General features: G+C 41.6%; 1 protein-coding gene across 1 annotated transcript in view; it reads right to left on the reverse strand.

Moving 5' to 3' along the window:
- SFMBT1 (Scm like with four mbt domains 1) overlaps positions 1-27801 on the reverse strand; it is a 177287-nt gene that overhangs the window by 12827 nt on the left and 136659 nt on the right. The window contains exons 14-18 of the mRNA XM_089681958.1: positions 25430-25485; positions 20479-20615; positions 5445-5554; positions 4514-4689; positions 3083-3261 (exon numbers count right to left, since the gene is read on the reverse strand). Of these exons, the coding sequence (XP_089538084.1) occupies positions 3083-3261; positions 4514-4689; positions 5445-5554; positions 20479-20615; positions 25430-25485 (658 nt within the window). The remainder of the gene's footprint in view (positions 1-3082; positions 3262-4513; positions 4690-5444; positions 5555-20478; positions 20616-25429; positions 25486-27801) is intronic.

Here is a 27801-nt window from a genome sequence, read left to right on the forward strand (position 1 = left end):
AGAGAACACCTTGCATTCATTGAGAAAACACAAAACGATTTCTGAATGGCACCCATGTTGAGCGGGCAATTCCTGTGTTCACAATGCAGCTGCTTGGAATAGGACCTGGAAGCTAGTAGAGATAACTGAATTAGAGGTGTCTACAACAGTGTTCTATATCTTCTAAAGTAGGGGTGTCAAGCTCCATTTCATCATGGGCCGCATCAGCATTACAGTTGCCCTCAAAGGGCCGGTTGTATCTGTAAGATTATATAAATGTATCTATTCTTTATCATATTACATAATTGCATCTGCATTCAAATATTACTGGTTTTAGTTTCTACTATTATACAATTTATTGAAAAATGAGTTTTGGTATATAACTGTATTATTCTCATAATTATAAGCAGATGTGCGGAGCACCCCTGCCCCCCCTCCCCCAACTTCATATGTCAGGAGCTCCCCCACCCTCTTTTATATCACAGTGCACCCCCCTACCTTGTGCTGCTTCCGGGAAGAAGCTGGGGTGGAGCTGGGAAGTAGAAGGTGCAGATAAGGACCAGAGGAGGGCTGGGGTCAGCTGCTAGAGTCTGCTGAATGCTGAAACCAGGGGAGGAGATGATGGATGCACAGAGAGGAGGAGAATGTGTAGGAGGAATTCTGTCCTCCTCTCTGCTGCTGACTGCTAAGGTGGGGGGGAGCTAGGGAGGAGGGAAGGGGGCAGGGACGAGCCTCTCCACATCTACACAGAGAAGCACAGGATCTGGTGTAGAAGTTCTGTCCTCCTCTCTGTTGCCGACTGCTGAGACAAGGTGAGGGTGGAGATGAGGAGGATGCCACAGCTGCAGGAGAGATGCAAGGGTCACATAAATTGGCCTGGAGGGCCAAATTTGTCCCTGGGCCTTGTGTTTTGACACGTGTTCTGGAGGCACCCCACATGTATGATATATGCAAAGTCACATTGGTTCAGGCTGGATCAATTAAACTTTGTAAAAATTTACATACCTTCTTTAACATGTTAATGATGGGGGGTGGGTGATCAAGAAAGCAAAATTAAAGGCGTTAACACTTCAGCTTATTTTGGCTTTGGTATTGGAACAATTTACTTTAGCAGCTGTGTCATTTAAAATGGTTAAAAAAATGTAAGCCATTTGTATGCACTATTAGCTTGCAATCAGTGATTTAAACCATTGTTCTAATACACCAAAACTATCCTGTCTAAGTGCATGGATCCGAAGCAGTTTCTTTGCATTTACTGCCTCAGTCACTTGAGCCAGCCACATTGACAGTTAAAGTGAATGCATTCTATGGATGAAAGTAAAAAACCTTCTGCGTATAGCAGCCCCCCCAGCCCCAGCGCGCCCCCCCCCCCTATATTTACCTGAGCCCCACTGCAGTCCCGCGATGTACACAAGAGCCTTGGCTCTCCGGAGACTCTCCCTCCTCATTGGCCCCATTGGCTCCTGTTGCTGTCAATCACAGTCAGTGAGCCAATGAGGACATAGAGGGGGTGGGGTCAAGCCACGGCTCTGTGTGTGAATGGACACAGAGCAGCGGCTCAGGAGCAAGCCTGCTTGGGTGTCCCCACAGCAAGCTGCTTGCTGTGGGGGCTCTTGGCAGGAGGGAGGGGCCAGGAGTGCCGGCGGGGGACCCGAGAAAAGGAGGATCAAGGCTACTCTGTGCAGAACCACTGCAGGTAAGTATAACATGTTTGTTTAAAAAATAGCGTGCACCTTCTGCGCTAAGGAAGCTTACAGCAGCTCTATTGAAATAAATATATAAATGGCGGCTGCTAACACCTACACTTATTACCTAAAGTGACAACACAAAGTGAGATAGTGAAAATAATTGTGATATACTATAAAACATGCATTCAAAATTCCCCAATCCTAAATTCAAAAGGATCAAAAAACAGTGCAAACAAGACAAGTGATCAGAATGTCACTGATCAAACATAAACGGTGATAACGTGATCCCAGCACTGGGGGATAAATCATACAAACTGAAGTGAACAGTGCTTCAAAAAAATCACATCAACATATAATATTGATATATTAATATTGATGCAATATCCGGCGTGGTTGCCATCTTGGTGCTCCTAGTGAATCCCATGCAGTACACCCATAGCATGAGGTTAAATGATTGAAATGCTTGTTTAACACCAGTACTATGCGAGTAGAAAATTGGTTTTGTTTGAATACTTTTCCAATAAATACATTATTACACTATGGAGGTTGTCTCTTCTGTATTTAATCATGGGTCCTGTTGGAGTTGATCGTATCACCCAATGTTAAAGGGGATTTTGATGTGGTTTTACACTACTGCTGGAAGGAGTCCATTTAAACAGGATATCGTTTGTGGAGGATCCAGGGGTGATCCAATTGGTTTGGCCCATTAGGTCATGGTAAGGAGATGAGGAGACAATTCAGCCATTTTTGGATATACCACCAGCGGCTGCAGTGCACATCCACAGCACTTTTGCACGTTTAAGATTGTAGATCACCTGCGTTTATATACACTGATTCTGGAATTTGATTGGACATTTTGTTATGTATTTTGAGTCACCTGGTTGTTGCAAATATTTTCAATATTATATGTTGATGTGGTTTTTTTGAAGCACTGTTCACTTCAGTTTGTATGATTTATCCCCCAGTGCTGGGATCACATTATCACCATTTAGGTTTGATCAGTGACATTCTGATCACTTGTCTTGTTTGCACTGTTTTTTGATCCTTTTGAATTTAGGACTGGGGAATTTTGAATGCATGTTTTATAGTATATCACAATTATTTTCACTATCTTACTTTGTGTTTATCACACTTTGATTGTAATAAGACACTAGTAGGAGATTTATATAGAATCTCATGCACTTGAGGGTATTATTTTATCTGTGGATGATTAGGTCTATTATATATAATTTTGAAGTTTAGATCACATATATATGTTTATGCATAATTTTAACTGTTTTGAGCTCTACATCATTATTTTATTATATATAACATGTTTGTTTGTTTTTTTACAAAAAAAATGCCTTTAATATAACTTTAAAACTGTAATAAACTGGGCTTACATTTATCTGTGAAGCCCTTTGGAAAATGATTACCTGAGGGCTTCCTGCAGGACTGTTGTCTACAGAATTGGATGACCGCTTTTTCTTATGGACGAAGAAATGCTTTTTCCTCCTCCTCTTCTTGGCAGGTTTCTTTAGTGCAGCTTCTATGCTACGCAAAATTCCAGATGGATTGGCTAAGTTCCGCGCTCGGCGCTTTCCATAATAATGAGCTGAATGAAATGGTTACATACTGACAAGACTGTAAAGGGAGTTACTTCCTATATAGAATATACATCCTAAACATGAACATCTGTACAAAGTGGTAGCGGCTTTGTGGGCAGAACAAACTCTCACAAAAAAAATGAGGCACCCTCCGCAAACTACTGCCAAAGAAATACTGGGTCATTACACAAATGAACTACATCTGCAGATTATAACAGAAGTATGGGAGCTGCCACTGCTGATTTGAAAGACACAGACCTAGAACTAGTGTGAAGACAAGAGGTTTAGACTTCACTTGCTCCATGTTTCTTCCAGTGAAGCCATAGGTTAGCAATGACAGCTCCCATAACTTTTTTTCACAGGGTCACTTTGAAAATGTCCATAATGTCAGAATGCAGTTGTATTGGTTTTGTTACATGATGTCAACCTTATTTTGTACCACTAAATATTTTAATCATGCCTCAATATAAGGGCTTATGTAGATTTAACCTTAAAGGACAAGTATATTTTAGAAAGTAATGAGCCACCCTGTTTAAAAAGGAATCAGTTATCAAACTTTCTAAATGCATGATATTAAAGATTTGTTTATTTTATACCTACTAGCACATGTTTGTATTCTCTGAATACCACTGTTTGCATGCATAAAACAACAGCTGGAAGTGCCCCAATCTCGATGCCAAGTGTTTTATGGGTATTCAGCTATGTCTGTCCTTACAAATCACAGGAGGTTGCCCTGCTTGATTTTAAAAGCGAATCAATGTTGGTAATGATTATGGCTGGGATAGCATCTTCACTGATTGGCTGGACAGTTTCATAGGTTCCTGCCCTGCTTTTCTTCTGTTGATTCAATGTCTAGTTACTTTACATAATGTTCCTCATTTATCCCTGAAGCAGACATTGGTTATGCAATACAAGCCCTAGCATGCACTGTCAGTTTTACAATTCGTGCTGCAAGTCATCCCATCTCTCCTCCATGTGCAGTGTTTGCAGAGTTTGCTTTACCAGCATAATCAGGCAATGACTTAGGGTTTGTATTGCAGAGCTGCAAAACAGGCAATCAGTGGGGATGCTCCATAGGAGGTATCAGCCCTAAGCAGCTTGACATCCTGGGATTTGTGCATTGGAAACGATTGCTCATTGCAAGTTGCTAGAATTCTGCCTATTGCACTGGTAATCTAACATGCAGGAGGTATGGCTTTCCACTGGAATAAGGTATGATTTTCATAAAAAATATATGCATTCAATAAGGAAATCACTTACTATATTTGGTCTTTGTAAGCACAGAACAGTTTTCAGAGCACTGATCAAGAACCATAAATGGTCCAAACAAATTCGGGCAACATTCCAGTTTGATGCAGGTTTTCCGACAGAATTCTGACACCTGGTCTGATGTTCTTACCAGTTCTACTGTGGCACGATATGTTTTTCCTTTATATCTGAAATACAAACACAAAGTAAAAAATTTAATGACTTTTGACGACATGTCCACCCTTGGTCTATCAATGGTGAATAAAACTGGTGTACACTTTAATAGAATTCTAGTAAAACTGTAAGCCTAGCAGAAACTGAAATGCCACAAGACAGAACCTAACACACCATGTGATGGAAATGTAATTCTGCTTTTGTCTGTAAGTAATGTTATGTGACTACACAGCTGGGATATAAGGAAGAGCTATGCTTGTGCCTCACAACCTCATGTGTCTGAACAGGATATGGGCATCCTCTGCTCCAGGAGTCCAAAAAGAAAGAAGGAAATAAAAAATAAACAGTAAAAAAAATAATAATAAAGTCTTACTCTAACCCTAATTTTACACTGCTGTCCTAGGTCTAGGACTCTAAACTGACAGAAAAAGCTGTGTAATACTTACCTGCCAGAAGCCCCAGGCCCCCTCCTACTGCCAACATTTGTGGGTCACATGCACTTAGTAAAATACAGGATGTGTGTTTTGGCAGTAATAATGCTTGGCTGGCTTTGTCTTAATGTCATCTTTTCACAGACAGTGTGTTACCCATTGCTGCAGCTGTGTTCAGGTTTTGGCAGCCAGAGGGAACTTGAGGCTGCAAACTAGAAATTATCACACAACATTTCTAACAAGCTTAGGTTGTCCTTAAAGCAGGAAAGCCATTCTAGTTGCTAATGAAGTGCAGAGGGGTTGACCTTGTCTAATAAAAAGTCTTTAAAAACACTTACTTGGCTTTTAGTATCTCAGCATGCTGAGGCCATGATGGCTCATCTTGTAATTCCAGTTCACGTAAAACCCGACTGGGTTTGTAAGCAGCGTTGATGAGTAAAGAAAGGACCTGTAGTGAAGCAACACAGCATGTTTACTTGCAGCAATAAACATTTTGATTTGCATGTGTTCTCAGATTTTTCACCTTGCTGCATTGGTGACCGATAGACATGCACCACAAAGCACTACAGTAAATCACAGAAAATGCAGATAGCACTAATGGATCAACATGTGACCTGTTAGGCAGACAAAACTATAGCAACACCTTATAGGGAATAAGGCTGGGGATGGAGGAAGGAGTAAAATAAGCATAAGAAAACCCAGGAAGTTGAGAAGAGAGTGGAAGGCAGCAAAGAAAACAGGTGCTTATCTTGGTGGATTGGCTACAAGGGTACTCTATGGCAGGCTAGAAGGGATACCTGTAGCAAATAACTGGATGTAGGGTTTGGTAAGAAGATTGAGGGAAGGGGAAAATAGGCAGAATAAATCCCAAGAAGTGGAGAAAGGAGGGTATAGTCGAATGGAAGGCTGCAAAGAAAAGCAAACATATAGTCAAGTGGCTTGGCTCCAGGGTAAGTTAAAAAGGGGTACTCTCTTTTAGCAAAACCTGGGATGTAGGCTGCGGTGAGATGCAGAGCAGGAAGCCATTGAAAAAAATAGCACCCTTGTGCCAACACAGAAGAAAGAGCTGGCTATGCTCTGACAGCACAAGCAGGTGAAGTGTTTTATCTCAGTTCTTCAGAAAGAGCAGCTAGGATCTCTTCAGGCTTCTATCTTCCACAGATGGGAGAAGAAAAAAAAAATAGAACCTGGACCAGTGAGGTCCAGGGTGTCTACCCACTAAAGTTCATTAGGTCAAGACTGAGCAACCACTAACTGGAGGTGGTATATAAATAGAGATGGAGAAACTTTTTTTGTCCTGGCATCCAGCCACCTATTGGCAGAGCTTATATCAGGGGTATGGAATTGAAATTCACAGAGGTTCGGTCAGTAAACTTTTGATTGATCAGGTGTCTGAGACTCATATCGTGCCAGATATTTCATATCACAGCCCTTCCCCATCCGTATATTGCAGTTTTATCTTTACACTACAGCCCCCTCCCCTTTATATTGCAGCAGATTTACATCACAGAGCCCCACTTTATATCATAGCACCACTTTAAAATATAGCCCCCTTTACATTAGATCACCCCCTTCACATCATAGCATCACTTTACTTTACAGTGCCCTATACAACACAGAGTGCTCTTTACATAGCAGCACTCTCCTTTACAATATAGCCCCCCTTTACATTACAGCACCCCTTTATAACACATCCCCCCTCCTTTACAATACAGCCCCCCTTTACATGACACCACAGGCCCCCTTTGCATCACAGTGTCTCCTTTCCTTCAGTGTCCCCAGTCCCCCTTCACATCACAGACCCCTTCTTATATCACAGACCTCCTCCTTTACATCAGTCCCCTTCACAGCCCATCCCCCTTTATTTGCATCCCAGCCCTCTTTACAGCCCCTCCTTTACTTGCATCCCAGTTCCCTTCACAGCTCCACCTTTCTTGTACCCCAGTCCCCTTCACAGCCCCACCCCACTTTCCATGCATCCCAGTCCCCTTCACAGCCATCCCCCTTTCCTTTCATCCAAGTCCCCTTCACAGCCCTCGCATACCCCAGTCCCCCTCACAGCCCCCCTTTCTTGTAACCAAGTCTCCTTCACAGCCACCCCCCATTCCTGTGACCCAGTCCCCCTCACAGCCCCCCTTTCTTGCATCCAAGTCCCCTTCACAGCCCCCATACCCCAGTCCCCCTCACAGTCCCCTTTTCTTGTATCCAAGTCCCCTTCACATCCCCCCCCCCTAGTGCTTGCTGGGACCACCCCATGTCCTGGCAGTAAGTCTGTGGCTTGGAGCTTGGCCAGTGCCACCCTCTGAGTGTGCCGCACCTTCTGCCTGCCTGGGAGAGGACACCCAGGTTGCTGGGTGGTGGAGCCGCAGTCCGGATAGGACTGTCATTCAGTCCAGGTTTGGACCGCGGTCTGCCATTTCATGACGCCTGGCTTATATCAAAGACTTCTCATGTGTTCTCCCATAAACATTACCTATATATAAAAGGAAATTGGGCTAGAGCTGTACCAGTGGATTTGAAGTTTTCTAATCATTTGGGTGTGGGGCAAATGAGGTGACTGCCACCAAGTGCTTACATTTCTCAGTAGCAAATTAATTTAAATCACCAATGTATAAGTTCTTAAGATGTAAAATGGCATTGAACCCAGAAGAGAAAAAAAAAAAAAAAAAAAAAAAAAAAAAAAAAAAAAAGGTATCTATTGCAATTTATCAATCCTTAAATGCGGTGGCTGCATTTGATTTCTTTTCTAGTGCAGTTTTTTCTCCTTTTTTTTTCCCCCTCACTTGAAAAATATTTTAAAAGGAGTATGATAACATCGAGATCACTTCCTACTACACCATTGTTTGGTGTGTGCATTAGTGCAGAGTCTTCATGGCGCTAAGGATGTCTGCCCTTCCAGGTATAATCATTGTGCAAACATTTTTAGGCAGTTACAGCAACTTTTTTTTCTTTTGGGATAAAAGTTTTAAAAACTGACCACTGTGAACACCCGTCAGTTTGTCTCACTCCTCTGACGCTATTGCTGAACAGCTTGGTTTGTTTGGTAAAGGAATTTGAAAAATAGCAGACTTGCTGGCTGGATCACAAGGTGAAAAAGGAATCAAAAGCCTAAAAAAGGAAACCAATGCAGCTAACACAAAGGATTGGTAAGCTGCAATATATTACATTTGTTTTTGGATTTAATACAAATTTAATTTTTATCCTGAACATTTAATGCAAGAAAAATTGCCATTCTAAATTTGTCTAACACAGGATCTATTCTATGGGTTCTCTCAATGACCATACACTTTGCTTTTAAACGCAAGCTTTTTAAGCAGGTATTTTACCAGAAAATCATTAAGCCCTCAACCTTTTACCTGTAAAATTGCAATTTCAACAATACCTTCTCTCCAAGCCCTCAATCTAATTATGCAAGCCTTATGTCTTTCTCAAATCTAAAAATTACTGTAGTATGAGAACATTCTGATTTTGTACCTTAGAATTAACTCACATTTTTAAACAACTTGTTTTAATTGCTCCTGGTGAAGGCATAAAGTGATTGTAAACCTAATTTTTTTTTTCAAAATCAAAATATGTTGTAAAAAAGAGGCTCTACTTCCCTGCTCTGCGCAATTGTATTGTTCCTTATCTTTTCTCCTGGAGTTCCCCGATTCTCTTTTTCTGCATGTGCCCCAATATCAAGCCATGTGCTAAGGGGGCACACATGCAGGCCTGTTCCCGAGCTGAGCTGTGTCCATCTACAAAACACACACAGGGAGGCTGGCCACGCCCCCTACTCCCAGCATTTGATTGACAGTAGAAGGAGCTGCAGGGGCGGCAGTAGAAGGTCTCTTGCCTTAATGCATATCATGCATTAAGGTACAAAGACCTTAATACATGACCAGTTTAAAGATGGTCTACACTTATTAACATCCTCAGTGCTCACTGGCTATATCTTTGAGCTGACGTAGTGCATACGTTGTGGAAACTCATGTTACATGCACTGTGGTGCCATTAACTTTGAATGACACATTAGAGCATTACAGGTAATGCAACATAGCACATTGTGTTACAAATTTTGTGTCAAATCTGATTTTCAGGACATTTTGATGAGTTGACAAAGCATTGCTTTCAGTGATCTGCTTTAATCACACCTCGAAAATGTAAATGGACCCGAAGAAAATTCCCCACCTCAAGAAAGTTTTAGTATACATACACAAACATGCAGGTTCCAAGGGAAGACTGTAGCATTAAAACACTTAGGTATATGTACATCATCCAAACAAAACAGTACAGTTGTCAGATTTCAACCAGCCCACCTAGACCGCATTGCCCTCACTTGGCAGGTTGGCAGGTACAAAAATTCATTTACATATTTCCAACATCTTTTGCCATGCATAAAAGTTTAAAGATATGGAATGGAAATACAAATATATCTTACCCCAATTGCCTATCCATTACAGGTCTACAGAAGCCAATCCTGGCACAGCTAGCCATCCTCCCTACAGTCTGTCAAATTTGGCTGGGCAACCCCGATGCTGATAAATGATACATTAATATCGAAAAGTTGTTCCCCTTATGGTCTATCCATTCCCTAAGTGAAGGTGGGGAAGGACTTTTCCAATGAAGTAAAATACTTTGCGAGCTTGAAACAAGGCCCTTGGATGCTTTCATTAGGAAGCTGCTTCAAGATTACATAATCTATGATGCCCAGTAAGCAGCGTCTACGGTCAGAAGGTATAGTAATTTGAAATGCTTGGTTAATAGTGGCTAGGATAGATTCCCAATATCTGTGCAATTTTGGGCAACACCATAACATAAAGTATGTATTGAATCCCCATGGTTCCTTCTACATTTTGGGCAAATAAGATTTGAAAACAGTCCCATCCTAAACTGTTTAGTGGGGGTGTAATGTACTCTCAACAAAATATACAGGTGTGACAGTCACTGGAAAGTATTTAAAAAAACTGGCATGTACCGCCTCCAATGCCATTTCCCATTGCTTACCGGTCAAGTTCCCTACGTCAGGCTACCACTGATCCATGGCTCTATATGAGTGCGCTTCCAAATATATAGACAGCAGGGATGCATAGCAGCTGGATATAAGGCCTTTCTGTACAGTACTATGTTTCAGCATAACAAAAACGGGAGATGGAGAGAGAGAAAAGTTGGATGGCAAATTTTGGGCCAATGTCGCATGGTGCAGCTGTAAGTAATAGAAATGCATAGACAGAAGCAAGTGGTACAGAAACTGTAAAAAGGCAAACGGCAACAATTCACCAGTTGTAAATATATGTTTCAAATGTGTGATACCATACGAATGCCATTTATTTGCATATGTAAATTTGGCCAGTTCAAAATACATCCGATTATTCCAAATATGACTGAATTGCATTAAGCCACTCACATTCTGCATTTGTTTAACTTTACCCCAAATCTTATGCAGTAAACTATATGTGGGAAGAAGGCGATTCGATTTAGCAAAATTTGGGCATTCTAAACCTTCAGAAAGTGAGGGGGAATGTATATACTGCAAAATAATAGAGAAAGAAGAGTCCCAAGCCACCTTCTCAGACCCCTCCAGCTGAGCCATGCCGTGCCTCATGTGATGCAATTGGGCAGACAGGTAGGATATCCACGCATTCAGAATGCTATCCTCCCAGTATTTTCGGCTGTTGTAGTTGTTCTAAGTGAATCCTGAGTGTGCTCTGTCACCAGAGTAACTGTCGAAAAATAGAGTGAATTGCTCTAAAAGGTTTAAGGGGCAATACAACAGGGGCATTGTGGAGAAAGTAAAGCAACTGGGGCATCAAGATAATTTTTACCAAATTAGCTCATCCCACCATATAGAGCCAGAGTTTTTGCCAAAGTTTAATTTGTCATGGAATTTAGTGAGTAATGGGAGTACTATATATTCAAATGGGAGTAGTCTGTTATAACAGGTGAAATAACCACTCCAAAATATTTAAAAAAAGAGTCAACAATAGGGAAGGGGCAAAAGTAGGGTATAGAGGTTGGCCATACCTTCTAGGGCAGCAATGGGCAAACTACGGCCCGCGGGCCGTATACAGCCCGGCGGACCTTTTAATCCGGCCCGCGGAGCGTGATACTGTCAGGATGGCTGTCAGGATGTGTGTAGGCGGGGCAGCGTGACGAACGTGAGGGGAGCTAGGCTCCTTTCACAGTCCGCCCTGAAGACCGGAACGGCCCGGGAACACGGCGAGAGGAACGCGCGGTGCAAAGGTAAGTAAATTGACACAGGGGGGACTTGGGGACTTAATATGGGGGATGAATTAATATGGGGAATGAATTACTATAGGGGGGATGAATTACTATGGGGGATGAATTACTATATGGGGGATGAATTACTATGGGGGACGAATTACTATATGGGGGATGAATTACTATATGGGGGATGAATTACTATATGGGGGATGAATTACTATGCTTACTATGGGGGAATATTACTATACTTACTATGGATGACACATACACATCATTCATCTACTCTTGGTCCGGCCCCCGGGTCCAATATATGAACCCATTGCGGCCCTCAAGTCAAAAGGTTTGCCCACCCCTGTTCTAGGGGCATTAGCGTGGACTTGGACCAGTTGATAGTTAAGCTAGAATAAGTGCCAAAAGCTATAATCACCGACATGGTGACTCTCAACGAGGAATAAGTGTTGCCCATTAGCAATAACATGTCGGACATGTACAACATCAGTTTTTCATGTAAAGTACCATAGTGAAAGCCCACTATATCCCCTCGAGGCTTTAACGTGTGCCACCAGGGGCACGATGGCATCTTTAACAGTTTCAGAGGAGTCTGAAATATATTCTTGCTCCAACCCCCCAATGTGCTGAGACAAGTGGTGCTCCTGCATTTTACTAGCCTTTTTAACAGCCGTTCTCTCTGAAATAAGCCCCTTAAGAAGCATTTGAAGGTATCCCATCTGAGTAAGGCATCTGTTTCAGGGGAATTGTCCACAAAAATCAAGTGATGTGTGATCCTATACAGTCATGAGAGGTGAACAATTTAAGCCAGAAGGCGATCATCTTCCATGTGGCACATCTAAGGGAGGTAGAAGGTCTAGCTTGCACAAGAACTATCAAAGGGGAATGATCCAATATACCTCGCGGTGCATAACTTATGTCACTGACCAGCATGTGAGCAGAAGTGTTACCCAAGCAAAGATCAATCCTAGACAGGGAGGAGTGGGTTTTGGAAAAACACAAAAAAGGCAGAGTTGTGGGATTTCTGGCTCTCCACAAAACCTGCCATCTGAGCTCCTCCACAAAATGAGCCAACAGGGGTCCTCTGCATGAAGATACACTCACAGAGGAAGGGTGCCTGTCAAGCTGGGCTTGTAAACAACTATGGAAGTCTGCAAGCGGAAAAAGCAGAATGTCAGGCTTGTCAGACAAAAAGGTCACCAGATGTCTCAGCACTACGGTGGAGAAGGGTGGAGGAATATACACCATGGCAATAACACAAGTCAAAGCATACAGTTTACAGTGGATAAAAACATATCTCTCCTCATCATCAGTTTGAACTGCAAGCTCTTAAAAATCTAAGGCCCTGTGTATAAACACACTCACAGTCAGAGAAAACGAAGTATGAGTGGAATGATACGCACGTCTTCTCAGGCATATCCAGCACATGATAAATTATCTTTAGTGAGGTGAGTCTCTTGTATCATGCAGACAGTAGGTTGGTATTTACAGAGAGGGATTCATCATAGCTTTTGAGGGGGCTATGGAGACCTTGTATATTCCAAGATACTTTAGGAACATCCGCCATGTCCTTCACAAAGATATATGTAAGCAGGGTACTTGGAAAAATATCACTCCCTGCAGTGGGATCAGTAGGAGTTAGAAGTTTCATATCTTGGAGAACAGTACAGGACATAGGCAGAGTATTTATACACTATGGATTATAGGTGTCTACGTTCTGGTGACTGGATACTAGCAAATCGTACCACACCATACTTGTAGCAAGCAAAGGGAGATTAAACCAAAGAATGGAAGTGAGGGTGGCTTGTGTCCTGTACCAAACTCCATAATATGGAATTTACAGATAAGGCAAAATTCCTATCTTATTCATACAGTACAAGACACAGGCAGAGTATTCATACACCATAGGATGTCCCTAGGCAATGAATTGGAAGGGTGGGCAACAATGAGGCAAACAAACTGTGCCAACAGGGCCAACAACAAGAGTCAGAAGACCTCTGAGAGCTGCTGTGAGAACTTTGCAGCCGAAAGCTGCATCAGAACACGATTGGATGTCCATTTGGTAAAACTCTGAAAAAAGTAAGAATAGAAGGCTAGGTGGCAGCCATACACAACTGGGTTACACAACTGGGTTACAAGGGCTTGGTGGTGAAATGCCCAGGAAATTCCCACAGTTCTGGTAGAATGGGTGTATAAAAGTGCAGGATGAGTGTCCTCTTTGAGAATGTAAGCTCTTGCAATCAAATTTCTTATTCATCATGCAATGGTGGATTTTCAAGCAGAATGCCCTTTGCCAGATCCTGAAAATAGGACAAAAAGGGAATCTGTCCATCTATCCTTATTGGAGCGTTAGCCTTGAGGTATACTCTTAATAGCTGTGACTACATCCAGGCAATGTAGATCTTCCTTTGGATGTTTAGATGCAAGGCATAAGTATGGGAAGACAATGGGGTTTATTTACTAAAGCTGGTTCACTCAGAATCTGGTGCACTTCAAATCAATCAGCTTACAGGCTTTATTGCTAAAGCTTAATTAAACAACCTGAGATTAGAAGCGTATTGGCTACCTTGCACAGCTGCCCCAGATTCTGGGTGAACCAGCTTTAGTAAATAAACCCCAGTGTCCTAATTGAGGTAGAATGATGAGACAACCTTCGGAAAAAAAAAGGATGGCCTTGGACATAAGACAACCTTGTCATTATGAAGTGTGAGGAAAGGGCTGCCAGTCCAGAAACATGTCTGACAGACCTCAGAGCAACCAAAAAAGGCTACATTGCATGAGAAATCCTCTAGGAAAATATCCCTGATAGGTTCAAAGAGTTCTTTCTGCAGGACAGAGAGAACCAAGTTGAGATCCCAAGAAAGGAGGGCTTAATACAAGATACACCTTGAAGAAACGTTCTTACAAAGATGAGTGAAGCCAGATTTTCTTGCTTTATCAAGGTAAGAATCACGGACTCAGAAACCTCTATTCCCAAATACCTGGGTTTCAACAGCCTTGCCATTAAATCCATAGACTGAGAAGCAGGTTGAAATAGAGGGTCTTGAGCTAGCAGATCTGTACAGTTGAGAAGAGGCCAGGGGTAGTCTGCTAGAAGTCAGAGTATGTTTGTGTACCAAGTTCTTCTGGGCCAGTTTGGTGCAATTAGGATCACATTTCCTCTCTTGCTCTATTTTCTTGGGCAGATAAGGTAGAATTTTCACATAAGTGAAGGTGTGAATTAGCCTGGGACCAGGTGATTATCAAGGCATCTGAGGCTGGAGTCACAGGATCCTTGGTTCTGGCAAGAAACACAGGTAGCTTGTTGTTGAATCTGGAGGCTAGGATGTCCACATCTGGAATCCCCCATTTTTTGGCATATCAAACTGAAGACTTCTGAATGAATGGCTCATTCTCCTTTCCCAAGGCGGAAGCGGCTTTCTTGTTGTCCACTCTTGGGATGTGGACTGCAGAGATTGCAAGGCATTGAGTTTCTGTTCAAAGGATGATCTAGTTCACTTCATTCAAGGCAGCTAGACTGCTGGTGCTCCCTTAATTGTTGAGATAGACCAACTTTATTTCTTTCAATGACCACATTATTTGGACTGTTAGGGATTGGAACACTCCTTTCCAGCCTTAGTGACTTGTTTCCGTCTTGATAACTTTTCAGTGATGGAAAAGGAAGGACTGCCCTACTGTTAGGGATGGGGTGGAGATCACCAAAATAGGAAATTCCTTGGCTGAACAGCAGCATGGGCAAACCGGGAGAAGGAACCTGCATTTTCCAGGTCGACAAGATGTTTTGTTAGAGTTCCTGAATGTAATTGGGCGAAAGGTACTGCCTCGAAGGAGGTTACTATTAGGCCTAGAACCTAGATGGAGATTCTCAATGTGGGATGTCTCTTGGACCTCAATTCTCAAACAAGGAATTTCTATTTCTGGGAGAAAGACTTTTGTTGGGATGTATCCAGCACCAAACCCAAGTATTCCACGTGAAGGAAAGCCTGAAGCTGCTCCTTTTTTGAAACTGATCTAGGGCATGAACACAAAAAAAACAGAGCAGAAGCAATTGCTGTAACTGATCCTGAGATACTGGGTTGTGTTGGTTGTTCATTGCCCTAGTCTAGTTAACTGCAGTTTGACATACTGAAATTGCAGCAAGAGGCACTTGTGGGGAACTGGATCCACACCTGCTTTTGCTTATCGTCCCTTGCCTAAATCTCCCTTTGTATGGTTGTTGATAAAGACATAGCATGTACCAGGACTCATATTACCTCATCCTGGCATCTTTGATGATTTAAAGTTGATTATATTCATTTCTTGTCGTGTCACGCCTTTAACATACTGTATATTTTGAAACTGCAGCAAGAGCTGGTTGCAGGGATGGGCCCATAAGATTAAAGATCCTGTAGGAGCATCTATAATTTGTTTATCTGCAAAATCTTTGAAAGAAGGAACATCTTCAATAGGAACAGTGAAATATTGGTTTAGGATAGAGATTGCAAGATCGACTACAGGAATAGTCCAATTCGTTGCAAAATCTTTTGCAACTGGATAGAGCTCAGCAAAGATTTGGGATGGGGCGCAGCGGCTTGGAGTTAAAATTCTTTCATGGGGACCCAATAGTCATAAACTGTACATTCTATATCTGTTAATGACCAGGGAATGTTTTGCAGGATTTTACAGGTCTCTTTTTTACCCAAAGGGGCATGGAGAGACAGAGGAGAGAGGTTGCACAACACAAAGGTTTTTGCAGACAGAAAGAATGAGCTTTTCAGGGTTACCAAGTATATTGTGTGAAGCTCCCTCTATTATATTGACAATCTGGGAAAGAAAAATCTTCTATAGCTTCTTCCAATACTGCTTCAATGTTCTCTTCCTCCCCCATTCTGTGTCTGCCTTGTCTACGGCAGGCATATCCAGATCTGACTTAGTAGAGAAACAGGAGTATAAAAAGGTGTGGCCTTTTTGAGCTCTGGGCAAAGATGACTGTTTTAAGGTCATTGTCTGCTTGAGGAATTATGACATGCATAAATTCTGCTTTTGTCAAATAGACCACTTGTTGTGTGTCTGAAATAAAGCTAGAATACATTGCAAAGACTGGTGTTAGAGCCGCTTCTTACTCCAGTGCAAGGGGTGCATCTTCGCTTTGAGTGTTATGTGGGCCTTCAGCAGAGCAAATATTCGCCTGAGATTTTTTCATTGAATCCTTCACCTGGTCTCTGCCATACTTATAAGTGAGTGTATTCCCCTATGGTCCGGTCAGCAAAATTTTCTTCCAGCAGAGGTCCGTATCTCGTTAGCAATATAACACATCACAGTCCCCCGGTAAATTATCATCTTTAGCGTACCTTTCACACTGTAGTCCCCCTAATATCACAGTCCCCTCTTTAACCGTTTCAATACCGTGCAATTTTACACCTTCCTGCCCAGGCCATTTTTCAGGTTTCAGCGCTCTCACATTTTGAATGACAATTGCGCGGTCATACGACACTGTACCAAAACTAAAATTTTGTCATTTTCTTCACACAACTTGAGCTTTCTTTTGGTGGTATTTAATCACCGCTGGGGTTTTTATTTTTTGCTAAATTAACAAAAAAAGACCAAAAATTTTGAAAATAAAAAACACATTTTTCTTTGTTTCTGTTATAAAAGTTTACAAATAAATAATTGTTCTTCATAAATTTAGGCCGAGATGTATTCTGCTACATGTCTTTGGTGAAAATAACCCAAATTAGGATGTATTTTTTAGTTTTTAGGAAAGTTATAGAGTTCACAAACTATGGTATAGATCTGAAAATTGATCAATCCTGAAGTACTGACGGCCAATCTAATTTCTTGAGGTCCAAGAATGTCAGAATAGTACAGATATCCCCAAATGACCCCTTTTTGCAGAGTAGACAGTCCGACGTACTTCATAAGAGGCATGGCGAGTTTTTTGAAGTTGTATTTTTTTGTCATAATTTTTCGGAAAATGAAAAAATGAAAAAAATTATTTTCACTATTTTTTTTTTTACATACTGTCACCAGTGCAGTACAGCGTCATCATATAACTGGCATGGCGGTGAACAGGGACACTGACTGGTGACAGTATAAAAAAAAAAATATATATATATATATTTTTAATTTGTTTTATTTTTTTATTATATTTAATTTTTTATTACATTTTTTTTTTTTTTTTAAAGATTTTTTTTCATATTTTACTATGACCAAAATAGTACAATGTTACCATAGTAACATTGTACTACTTTGGGGAAGTGATCAGTATTTTTTTTTTTTACACAATTTGCTTATAGCAAAGAATTACTTTGCTATAAGCAAGCATTTACCTGAATGAAATCGATTCATTCAGCTTTTCTTTTTTTTTTTTTTTTTTTTTTGTGCTTAGCTGTGATTTGGTCACAGCTAATCACATGACATGTGCATGTGATTAGCTGTGACCATTCACAGCTAGGCACTAGTATACAATGGATGGCATCATGAACGAAGCCATCCATTGTATACAACTGTCATGTGACCTGCTGTGATTGGTCACAGCAGGTCACATGGTACCAGCAACGGGAGCCGGTACTCGGATCTGTCATCGGCCGTGTCCGAGGTGCACGGCCGATGACAGATCGCACTGCTGCGCCGCTCTGCACTAGCGCAAACGGCGCATGTGCGGGAGCACGCCAAATGGCGTGCACCCGGAATGCAGATACACATCTGAAGCCGCCAAACGGCCATTGGCCGGGCGGCTAATGGTTAAAGAACTCCCACAGTGTCCTCAGTTCCCCTTCACATCACTGCCCCTCTTTACATCGCAATGCCCCTTTAAATATCACCGTGCCCCTTAACACAACATTGCACCCCTTAACACAACAGAGCCCCCATCACAACACAGCACCCCTTTTAATGCAATCCTTCCCCTGCACAGTCCAATGCTACCTTAGGCAGAGCAGAGGCACTAATTCTTCTGGGGTGTCCTCTCTTGGGCCTACAGCCAGCCACCTATGTCATTCTCATAGCACGGTGGGAGGAGCTTCAGATCAGGACTGAGCTGCCTAAGTTATTATATTAACAAGTGGGTGATTGCCTGGCTTACTAACATGAAAAGACTCCCACTTTCTGTCTCGAGCTGCAGAGAGCGGAAGTCTTTGCGTATTAACAAGCTGGGTAATCACCAGCTCCCGCCCCTCAGTCCTGATCTGCAGCTACTCACAGCCCGCCCACTGTGAGGATGATATCGGTGGCTGAGTGAGAGGTCCACCAATTATTGACCACTGCCTTATGGGCTACCCACGAAATAGGATGCCGTGTATAGGGTAAGCGTGTCTGTAAGTACACAGTAACCCCGGTGTAGATCGTCTTGTAATAAATTCTCAGTGAAAGAGAGGGCGGAAGTGCCTGAATACCCTATAACGACTTTAGACATATGTTTCAATAACGTTTGTAACCAGTTGTGTGATGTAACACCTGGTCATCCACCTGAGGAAAAGTTCAGAGTGGTTTAATTTTAGTGCCAAATTGAAAAGTTTATACTTCGAGGTGAATACAGTCCAAACATAGTCCTGTTTTCACAGTAACGGTCAGAGATCCAGGGTGACCCTGCCTTACCTGTCCATGATGCTGGACTGGAAAAGTCCAGGCTTCACCCATCACGGTGGGAAAACCCCAAGGTGTCTTCAGGAACTTCCAGATCGATGGACGAACTTGGGCCCTTAACCTGCACAGCACCCTGCAGATAACTCAACAGGCTTCACCAAGTGTCACCGTGAATGCCCATCCAGTGCCCAAACCAAAATTACAGGCTGTCCACACAGGGTGGGGTCTGGGTACATACTCTCAAGGTTTAAAAAAAGTTTCTTCGATCTAGATTCACTGCTTCTATGCTCGCATTAGAAGACAGTGAAGCCTTAACTGGAGAATCAGAAGCTAAATTCATAAAGAAAAATCATAAACTAATTAAAAGAGAAGTAGGCCAAACATTTTTGGCCCTACTTCGCCTATGAATCACAGGACTGCAGTTTGTTCTGCACTTCTGTGACCCATTTTCATTTGACAGAGGGCTAAAGCTGATGTCACAGAGCCAGTTTGGGCTCTGGAAAGATCCCGCCCATGTGGTCTGAGTCTGCCCAAAAGTCTAATTGGCAGCTGGCTCAGCATGCCGTTGAGAGCCTGAGCCAGCTGCTCCGGCCCCCACCACAGCCTGGCGCTCCTGTGAGTGCTGGATGGGCAGAGCAGAAAGCCAGTGGCTGACAGTCACCGGCTCTCTGCTCAGTGAAGACTGAGAACTGAGCAATCAGTGCTTTTTGATCGCTCAGTTCTCAGTGTCAGACTGAGGACTCATGGAGTGAGGTAAGCTTAGAGGGAGGCACTCAAGGGGTATGTCCTCCTATGATTTGACAGTGTCATTCGCCTATAACGAATGGTGTATGAAGGCTCTGACTGTTTCTTGTACTGTATGATTGATATAAATTTGTAACCCTACCTAGAAATTTTCCATACATTTTCAAACCAATCACAAAATACAGTGCCATTTGCAATTGTTCATCATAATTGTGAGCCATTAAACAAAATTCAAGGACACCACCTAATATGCAATAAATAATAGGAAAAGCAATCCAGCTATATGTGGCACATTCTAAGAACCATACCCAGCAAAGGGAAGTAGTTTAATAAATATATTGCCTGTTTGTACATAACTCATCATCATAATTTTCCCCCAACACCAACTATCAATAATCCCTCTCTTGCTTGGCTGTGCCTTGTTTCCTCAAAATGATGTGTGAGGGCTTTGCTAATTTAGCTCTTTCCCATCTACATTTAACACTGCTGCATTCTAACTATGCAAGACTAAGCTCATCCCAAAAAATGTTTATACTCAGTAAGGCTGACCAACTGCAAACTCCTAAAAGCACTGCTCAGGAGGGAGGTTGCACAGCACAAAATGTGCAGAAATGCAATCACACCGAGAAGCACATTGCAGTTTAAGAAAAGATTTCAACGTGTAATTATTGCGTTTTAGGCTACATTTAGTTTGCCATGTTCTAACACAATGTAAAAATCATCATTTGTATTCTGGTCAAAAGCAGGGACATGTAATAGTATAGCTGTTCTCTATAATTAGTGTAACCAGAGTATTGGAAAAAAGGTTTAATTCAGCATAACTTCAGAAAGAGAATTTGAATTCAGACTTACCTCCTTTAGGACTAATACACAATTGCCTGGGCCCACGGATTTCGGAAGCTCTGCTATCCTTCCTTTATTCAAATAGGGCCCTGAGAAACAGCGATGGTTGAAGTATATTTTGGGGCATAGATATTTGCCATTGGATGCTGTTTAACAAAAAAGAAATATAAAGAAGTTATTTAATTATAACTACACAAACAAGTATTCAGGCTTCTGAATAATCCTGTGGAATGAATTATATAAAAACATTACAGCAGGCTTCCGTATATGGCTTTGTTGTACAAGTTTCCACTGACTAAAGTAAAAGAGTTAGGCAACCACTGAATTTAAAAGGTACAGTGCTCAGCATAAAGGAGTACACCCCTTTCGAAAAGTAAGATTTTAATCAATATCTCAAGAACCATTTCCAAAGTTTTACAAAACTGAGTTTGATAGAAAAATTTATTTAGCTCATTAAATGAAAGTAAGGTTAATAATAAAAACTTAGATGACAAAATCTTCAGTTTTACTCAACTTAGTTGATGCAAAAACAAATACACCCATCAACAAAAACTACTACATCTAGTATTTCGTATGACCTCCATGGTTTGTAAGGAGAGCCCCTAGTCTTTTAGGCATGGAATGAACAAATTGGCGACATATTGCAACATCTATCTTTTTCCATTCTTCAAGAACAACCTTCTGTTAGAGACTGGATGCTGGATGGAGAGTGATACTCAACTTGTCTCTTCAGAATTCCCCATAGGTGTTCAATTAGGTTCAGATCGGGAGACATACTTGGCCACTGAATCACTGCTCTTCTTCAGAAATCCAATGTGGTCTTAGATGTGTGTTTTGGATCATTGTCTGTTGGAAAAGTGCACAACCAAGGGCACGGAGTGATAGTAACATCTGCTCTTTCAATATAGAGCAGTACATCTGTGAATTCATGATACCATCAATAAAATGCAGCTCCCCGACACCAGCAGCACTCAAGCAGCCGCACAGAAGGACACTGCCACCACGTTTCACTGTAGGCACCATGCATTGTTCTTTGTACTCCTCACCTTTGCAGCGCCATACAGTTTTGAAGCCATCAGTTCCAAAAACCTTTATCTTGGTTTCATCATTCCAAAGTACAGAGTCACAGTAGTCTTCTTTTTTTTCAGTATGGGCCCTGGCAAATTCTAGGTGAGATTTTTTGTGCATGGGCTTTAGGAGAGGCTTCCTTCGTGAATGCACCCATGCATGCCATTCCTCTGCAGTGTACACCGTATTGTGTCACGGGAAACAATCACCCCAGTTTGGCTTTCTACTTCTTTAGCTAACTGCAGTGAACGTGCAAGGCGATTTTCTTCAACCTTTCTCATCAGAAGACACTCCCGTCGAGGTGTTAACTTCCGTGGACAGCCCAGATGTCTCTGTGAGATGGTTGCAGTTCCAGCTTTGTTAAATTTTTGCATCACTTTTGCTACAGTATTCTGACTGATAGGTAAAGCTTTGATGATCTTCTTGTAGCCTTCACCTTTCTTTTCTAAAGAAACTATTTTCTTTCTCAGGCCTTGTGACAATTCTCTTCCATGTGGTGCCATTGCTGACAGCATGAAATGGGAAGGGGTTTTCTTTGTTAAGTAACGCCCTGTTACAATCAACTGTCTGATGGACACCTGTTTAATGAACAGTTAGACTCACCTGTAGTTGAATTCATGTTAATTAGAATTTTGTTGTCTAAAATTTAGCTTTGCTCCTTAGACTTTCATTGGGGTGTATTCATTTTTGCAACATAATCTTGAATGAATTTGTTAGGAAAAATACTTTTTGTGTATACAAATTAACAAATCTTGTCTGAAACCAATGGCCTGCATTTGTGGGAGTATTTTGCAGTATAGTATCCCATAAAATATTTTGATTCTGAAAGGAAAGTAAAGGTTTCTGAAAAATCGGTTTGGGTGTACTCATTTATGCTGAGCACTTTATGTTGAGATCTTTGTCCTATTAGAACACATCAATGTGTGTTATTGTAAAGAAGGGGTGAAACACAGAGATCAATGCTTTAAAAATGTATAGTAAATTATCAGTCAATTCAAAAGTCATATTTCTTTTATGGGTGAAGTCTGGTGGCCTAAATCACTCACCTTCTTAGTTTTCTTAGCGACTAGCTCACTACCATATTTCCTGACTCTGTTCTGTTATGCACAAAAGACCAATTGTTAGCCTGGAAAATGTGAGGAAAGTTGCTTGATGCCAAAAAAACCAAGAAACACGCAACAGGGAAGGGGGGAAATCCAATCTTTGACTCAACAGTCTGAGTCCTCTGCTGGCACTGTCCGCTCCTTCTTTTGAGTACCCCTCAGCAAGCTAGGTGCCAAGAGGGCACCTCTGTGCTTGCTCCCAAGCCAGGCTGCATGCCCCCATAGAAACACACAGTGGCAGCAATCCATGGTTGCCAAAAAGGTGGTCACATTTCAATTTGTCTGACCACAGATGTCGGTGTTTCTGGATAATGTTCACATATAGCTTCTTCTTTGCATGACAGAGCTTTATCTTGCATTTTTGGATAACACAGTGAAAAGTGTTCATATACCGTGATTCTTGGAAGCATTCCTGAGCCCACGCAGTGATGTCCATCAGAGGAGCATGCCAGGTTTTAATGCAATGCCATCTGAGGGCCAGAAGATCATGGGCATCCAATATTGCATTTGGCCTTGCCCCTTGCACACAGAGATTTCTCCAGATTCTCGTAGTCTTTTGATGATATTATGTACTGTAGATGACGTTATATTTAGAGTCTTTGCAATTTTATGTTGAGGAACATTATTCCTAAATTTGCTCAACAATTTTTTGAAGCAGCTTTTCACAGATTGGTTATCCTATGCTCACCTTTACTTTTGAGATACTCTGACTCTCCAAAATGCCTTTTTTTTTATACCCAACCATTATTATACAGGATTTATATAGTGCCAGCAGTTTGTGCAGCACTTTACAATATAAAGAGGGACAGTACAATTACAATACAATGAATGATTTCTCAAGGATAGGAGCTAATTAAATTTACTGGGGTTAGGGAGTTCCAAAGAGTGGAAGGTTGTGGAGAGGTCCTGAAGGCAGGGGAGGAGGTAATCAGGGAGCTAGAAAGCGTGAGGTCTTGGGAGGAGCAGAGTGCACCATTCAGGCAATATCTGCTATGCAAAGCCATGCAAAGCAGTGTGCAGGAGCTGACGGGAGAGAACTGTATTGTTTAAATACAGTTCTCAACCTCCGTTGGTAATGCTCCGTGATCACCTGGTGCTGGCAAGTAATCACCAGCCAGGACCTGGTGATTGACAGCCGAGGCCGCGAATAGCAGTGCAGGTAGAGCGCATGCGACCCCTACCCGGAAATGCAACATCACGTATATATACACGTGATTTTGCGTACCTCTGCTATAGAGCGGTGGGAAAGCGGTTAAAATCAGCCAGAACAGAACAGCAGCCAGCCAAACACTATTCTGTCACAACACAGCTGCCCTGTTATGTGCACTTTATTTCACAACAGGTTTATCTAGCCATCTGTTCAATTGTTCTAGAGCTTGACCAGAAATTGCCAGATCAATCATTACAAGACATGTAATCTAAAGCCATCAATATGTTGAATTAAACCAATCAATGATGGCCATTCACCCCATCATCTTATAGTTATTTAGAAGTAACACCACAGGGTCACTTTTACTCATCATCTGCAAAAGATAACAAGGATATGCTGCAGTCTATGTGTTGAAAAGCTGTGGTTTCTCTTCGCTGAAAATATTCTATACTCCCAGGTGTGTAGAATTCTTACTTCCTCCCAGCTACTGTAGTTTCTCTCTTTAGTAGAACTATGCAACATAACTGAAAAGTAGCAACTATTAGGTTGAGTTTAATTTGCTGAGTTGTGGTAATAAGCTCCGCAACACAATGTATAAAAACATGTTACAAGTGTGTTGCGATGTCTTTCATTCTTAATTGTACCTCAACACACCTTGCCAATGCAAGTGTGTTGCAGTGGACAACAATTCACTATGGTGTGTTGTGTTACAAAAAAATAGTGCATGCACACTTTGCGAAGCCGATTCAAGTTGAGTGTAACAGTGTGAACCCAGCCTTAGACTTTAAGTGATCTCTCACCTCCCAATCCCAGGGTCTACAGTTATTCTAAGACACAGAAATTTAAAGATCTCCAGTCATTTGTAAAAAAATTAAAAGTCAGCAGCTACAAATACTGTAGCTGCTGTCTTTCAGTAAAAAGACACTTACCTGTCCAGTGATCCAGTGCTGTCCTCACCAGAGCCAGGTTCTTTGCTGGTCTTTGGGTCCCCAATGCCACCATGTTGACTGTGGGAAGCCTGCTGTGACTCCTTGTGGCTTCACAGTTGGCTTCCCACTGCACATGTGCAAGCTGTGCTCCACCCTGTGAATGGTCCCACAGCCTCTTGGGACCTGTAATGTGTCCCAGGAGGTTGCAGGTAGGAAGGGGGGAGAAGTAGGAGCGGGTACCTGACAAAACTAGGTACCCTCTCCCCCCCCCCCAAAAAAAAAGTTCCAAAAGTGGAAGAGGAGGAAGAGGAGGGGGGAAAAGGAGAATCAGTGGAACTTCCTTTTAGGGGTAAAGTCCCGTTTTAAGCTAGAGTAAATAAGATGGTTAATATAAATATTTCATGAGTAATCTTGTGCATTTATAAGGCTGAATATTCTCATTCTTGCATACGCCTTACTGTGATTGGTTCTGGTTGGGTTTCTTTACATGTAATCACCAATCTCAAGTGAATTTGTAACCATTCATAAACCCTGTCTCAATACTTCCCCATCATCTATAAAAATAGAAAAAACCAGACATGACAGCTCTCTTAATGCGACACATATTTAGCATATTATGCATTACTAGTGTTATATTTGTATATGACCAAACATTTTTCTTAGCTGCACAACAGTTTTGAAATTCCAAGTATGGCATATGAAACTCTTACTTGTGTTGCAGGTAGTAGTATCTGTCCTGCTCAGTCCATTCTTAGCAGGCAGATTTCTGGAAAAAAGCAGAATATTTAATTAGTTTTTTTTAGCTGAGAATATCTGCGAAACAAAATGAAACCCATATTTTATGGCCTGCAGGCATAAGAAAATCTTACGGAAATGTCCATATGAGGAACGATCAGCCAGCTATCTGATCATTAGTATAGTGCTTTTGACAGCCGAATCAGATTTTTTCAGACAACCAAACCAAAGGTGCAAGCTAAAAAATTTTTATCGTACGTTAACACATCTGATTTTCGTTTACTGTGTACAGTAATCGTAAAGAAATAATCAAAAAATGCGCATGATCAGAAGCATAGAACAACCCTACACTTCCTCCTCAACTATGCTAGTAAGCAGCTGCCTTTGTCGGCCGAGAATTTTCTCAAGTCAATACATGCTGACTACATCATCATGTTATTCACTTTCATGGAAAACGGAACGATCGGTCATCTAATTTTTTCATAATGTGTACTAGTGTTTAGTCTGTTTTTTTAGAATGATGTCACACCAGTAACCCTGCAGCAAAGATCTGTAGCAGCTACAAATCTCTTTTCTTCAGTGATTGGTAACTAGTGGGTTGGTTCTATAGCTGGCTGCAATTCTTCTCTATGCAGCTACGAATTCTGGAGTGCCATAACACTAGCAGCTGTATTGAATAACATAATTAGCTACTAAAGCTGGCAATTCCGTAGCCATCTTAAAAAACAGCTCAGTGAAATGCTCAGCAAACGAGCCATGAACTGTGACAGATTCTTTCATTGACTGGAATTTCATGTTACATATTAAAAAAATCACTTGCATGAGTGCTCCTTGGTTTAATACTCCTGGCTTACTTTGAGTTGACTCCTATACGTTCGGTGTGGCCCATGTTGCACGGACACAGAAGCCCATTCCCTTGAATGGACTGCTGTACCTGCGGGAAATGAGGGGAAAAAAGGTTACCACACCTTTTTACAACCATTGTCGCAGGGAAATCACATGGAGCTGAATGGCAGCCCTACGTGTTTGTAAAAGAGCAGCGCGCTTTGACTGCGGGTGCTGGAACAGGTGTGATTCCCGCTCCTGCAGCCACCAGCACAAGTGTGAATTTAAAAATAAAAAACAAAATAACAGCGCTAGTAAACAAACATAAAATACAATAAAAATAAAATTCTTATATCATAAAATTTACATCAGTGAATTTCATACAGTGAAGATAAAAAATAAAAAATTAAAGTGTCCATGTAAAACATGAATCTAAATTCATATTACAATTAATAAAGTCCCTTCTTCTCCAAAAGTATATACAGTGCTAAGTGCGATCTATGCTGCGATAATGCACCATAATGTGATAAAACTCTGGCAGAGTTCGGTGGGAAAGAAGCTGGAGCGTGTCACGTGTGGATTTTCTCCTCAGTCAGGGAAAGAGCGTCGGCGGAGCCCAGAGCATGGCCTGCACAGCCAAACACAGCTCGGCACATCGCTCCTTCTACAAAGTATCGTCTTTTATGGCCACTGGTCTGTTATGATGAGATTGTGACTGCACATCTTCGAGCTGAGCACTTTGTGACCATTTATAAATTTATGGTCCACCTGGTCTGGTAAGAGGCTCTGACATCTATATGTGGAGGTGGTGGAGTTTTTTCACATCGTGGTGAATTATCGACCAAGATGGACACTTTTTTTTTAATTATCTTTACTGTATGAAATTCACTGATGTAAATTTACTATGATATATGTATTTGATTTTTATGTTTGTTCCCTAGCGCTGTTATTTTGTTTTTTTATGTTTTTTCACTTGGTGTCACAGTGATTAACAGCTGCTTTATTTTCCCTTTTTTTCATCTTAGGCTAGATATATATTTTATTTATTTATTCAAGGGTGAACCTAGCCTAAATGGAAAAAAGCATCCAAACTGAAAGCTGTTCTCTGTATTGGACACAACACTTACATATCAAAGTCTATCAGACTTAATATGGCTAAAGCCATTTGATCATTTAGCCCTGGTTCACACTGAATGTGACTTTGAAATCTTGAAGTAGCGTATTTTCAAAGCCACAGGTCAGTGAGATTTCAGGTGCGACTTGCCTGAAATCTGTGCGACTTCATGTACAGATGTCTATGCAAGTCACACCTGAAATTGCCAAAAATAATGCAGTAACTATTTTCAAAATCATGGCGACTCTGACTGAGTTGGAGTTGCACTGATTTGACCGGTTCCATTCCCGATAATAGGGTGCGACTTGGAACTGTCAAATTGCATGACAAGTCACACCAGTGTGGACTGGGGCTTAAAGTAAAAAACATTTCTGGCATTTCCAGAACAATTTCATAATGATTTTTCTC

This window comes from Staurois parvus, unplaced genomic scaffold, assembly GCF_062004578.1.
Source record: "Staurois parvus isolate SC_StPar_1 unplaced genomic scaffold, SC_StPar_1.0 ptg000282l, whole genome shotgun sequence".
Classification (NCBI taxonomy): Eukaryota; Metazoa; Chordata; class Amphibia; order Anura; family Ranidae; genus Staurois; species Staurois parvus.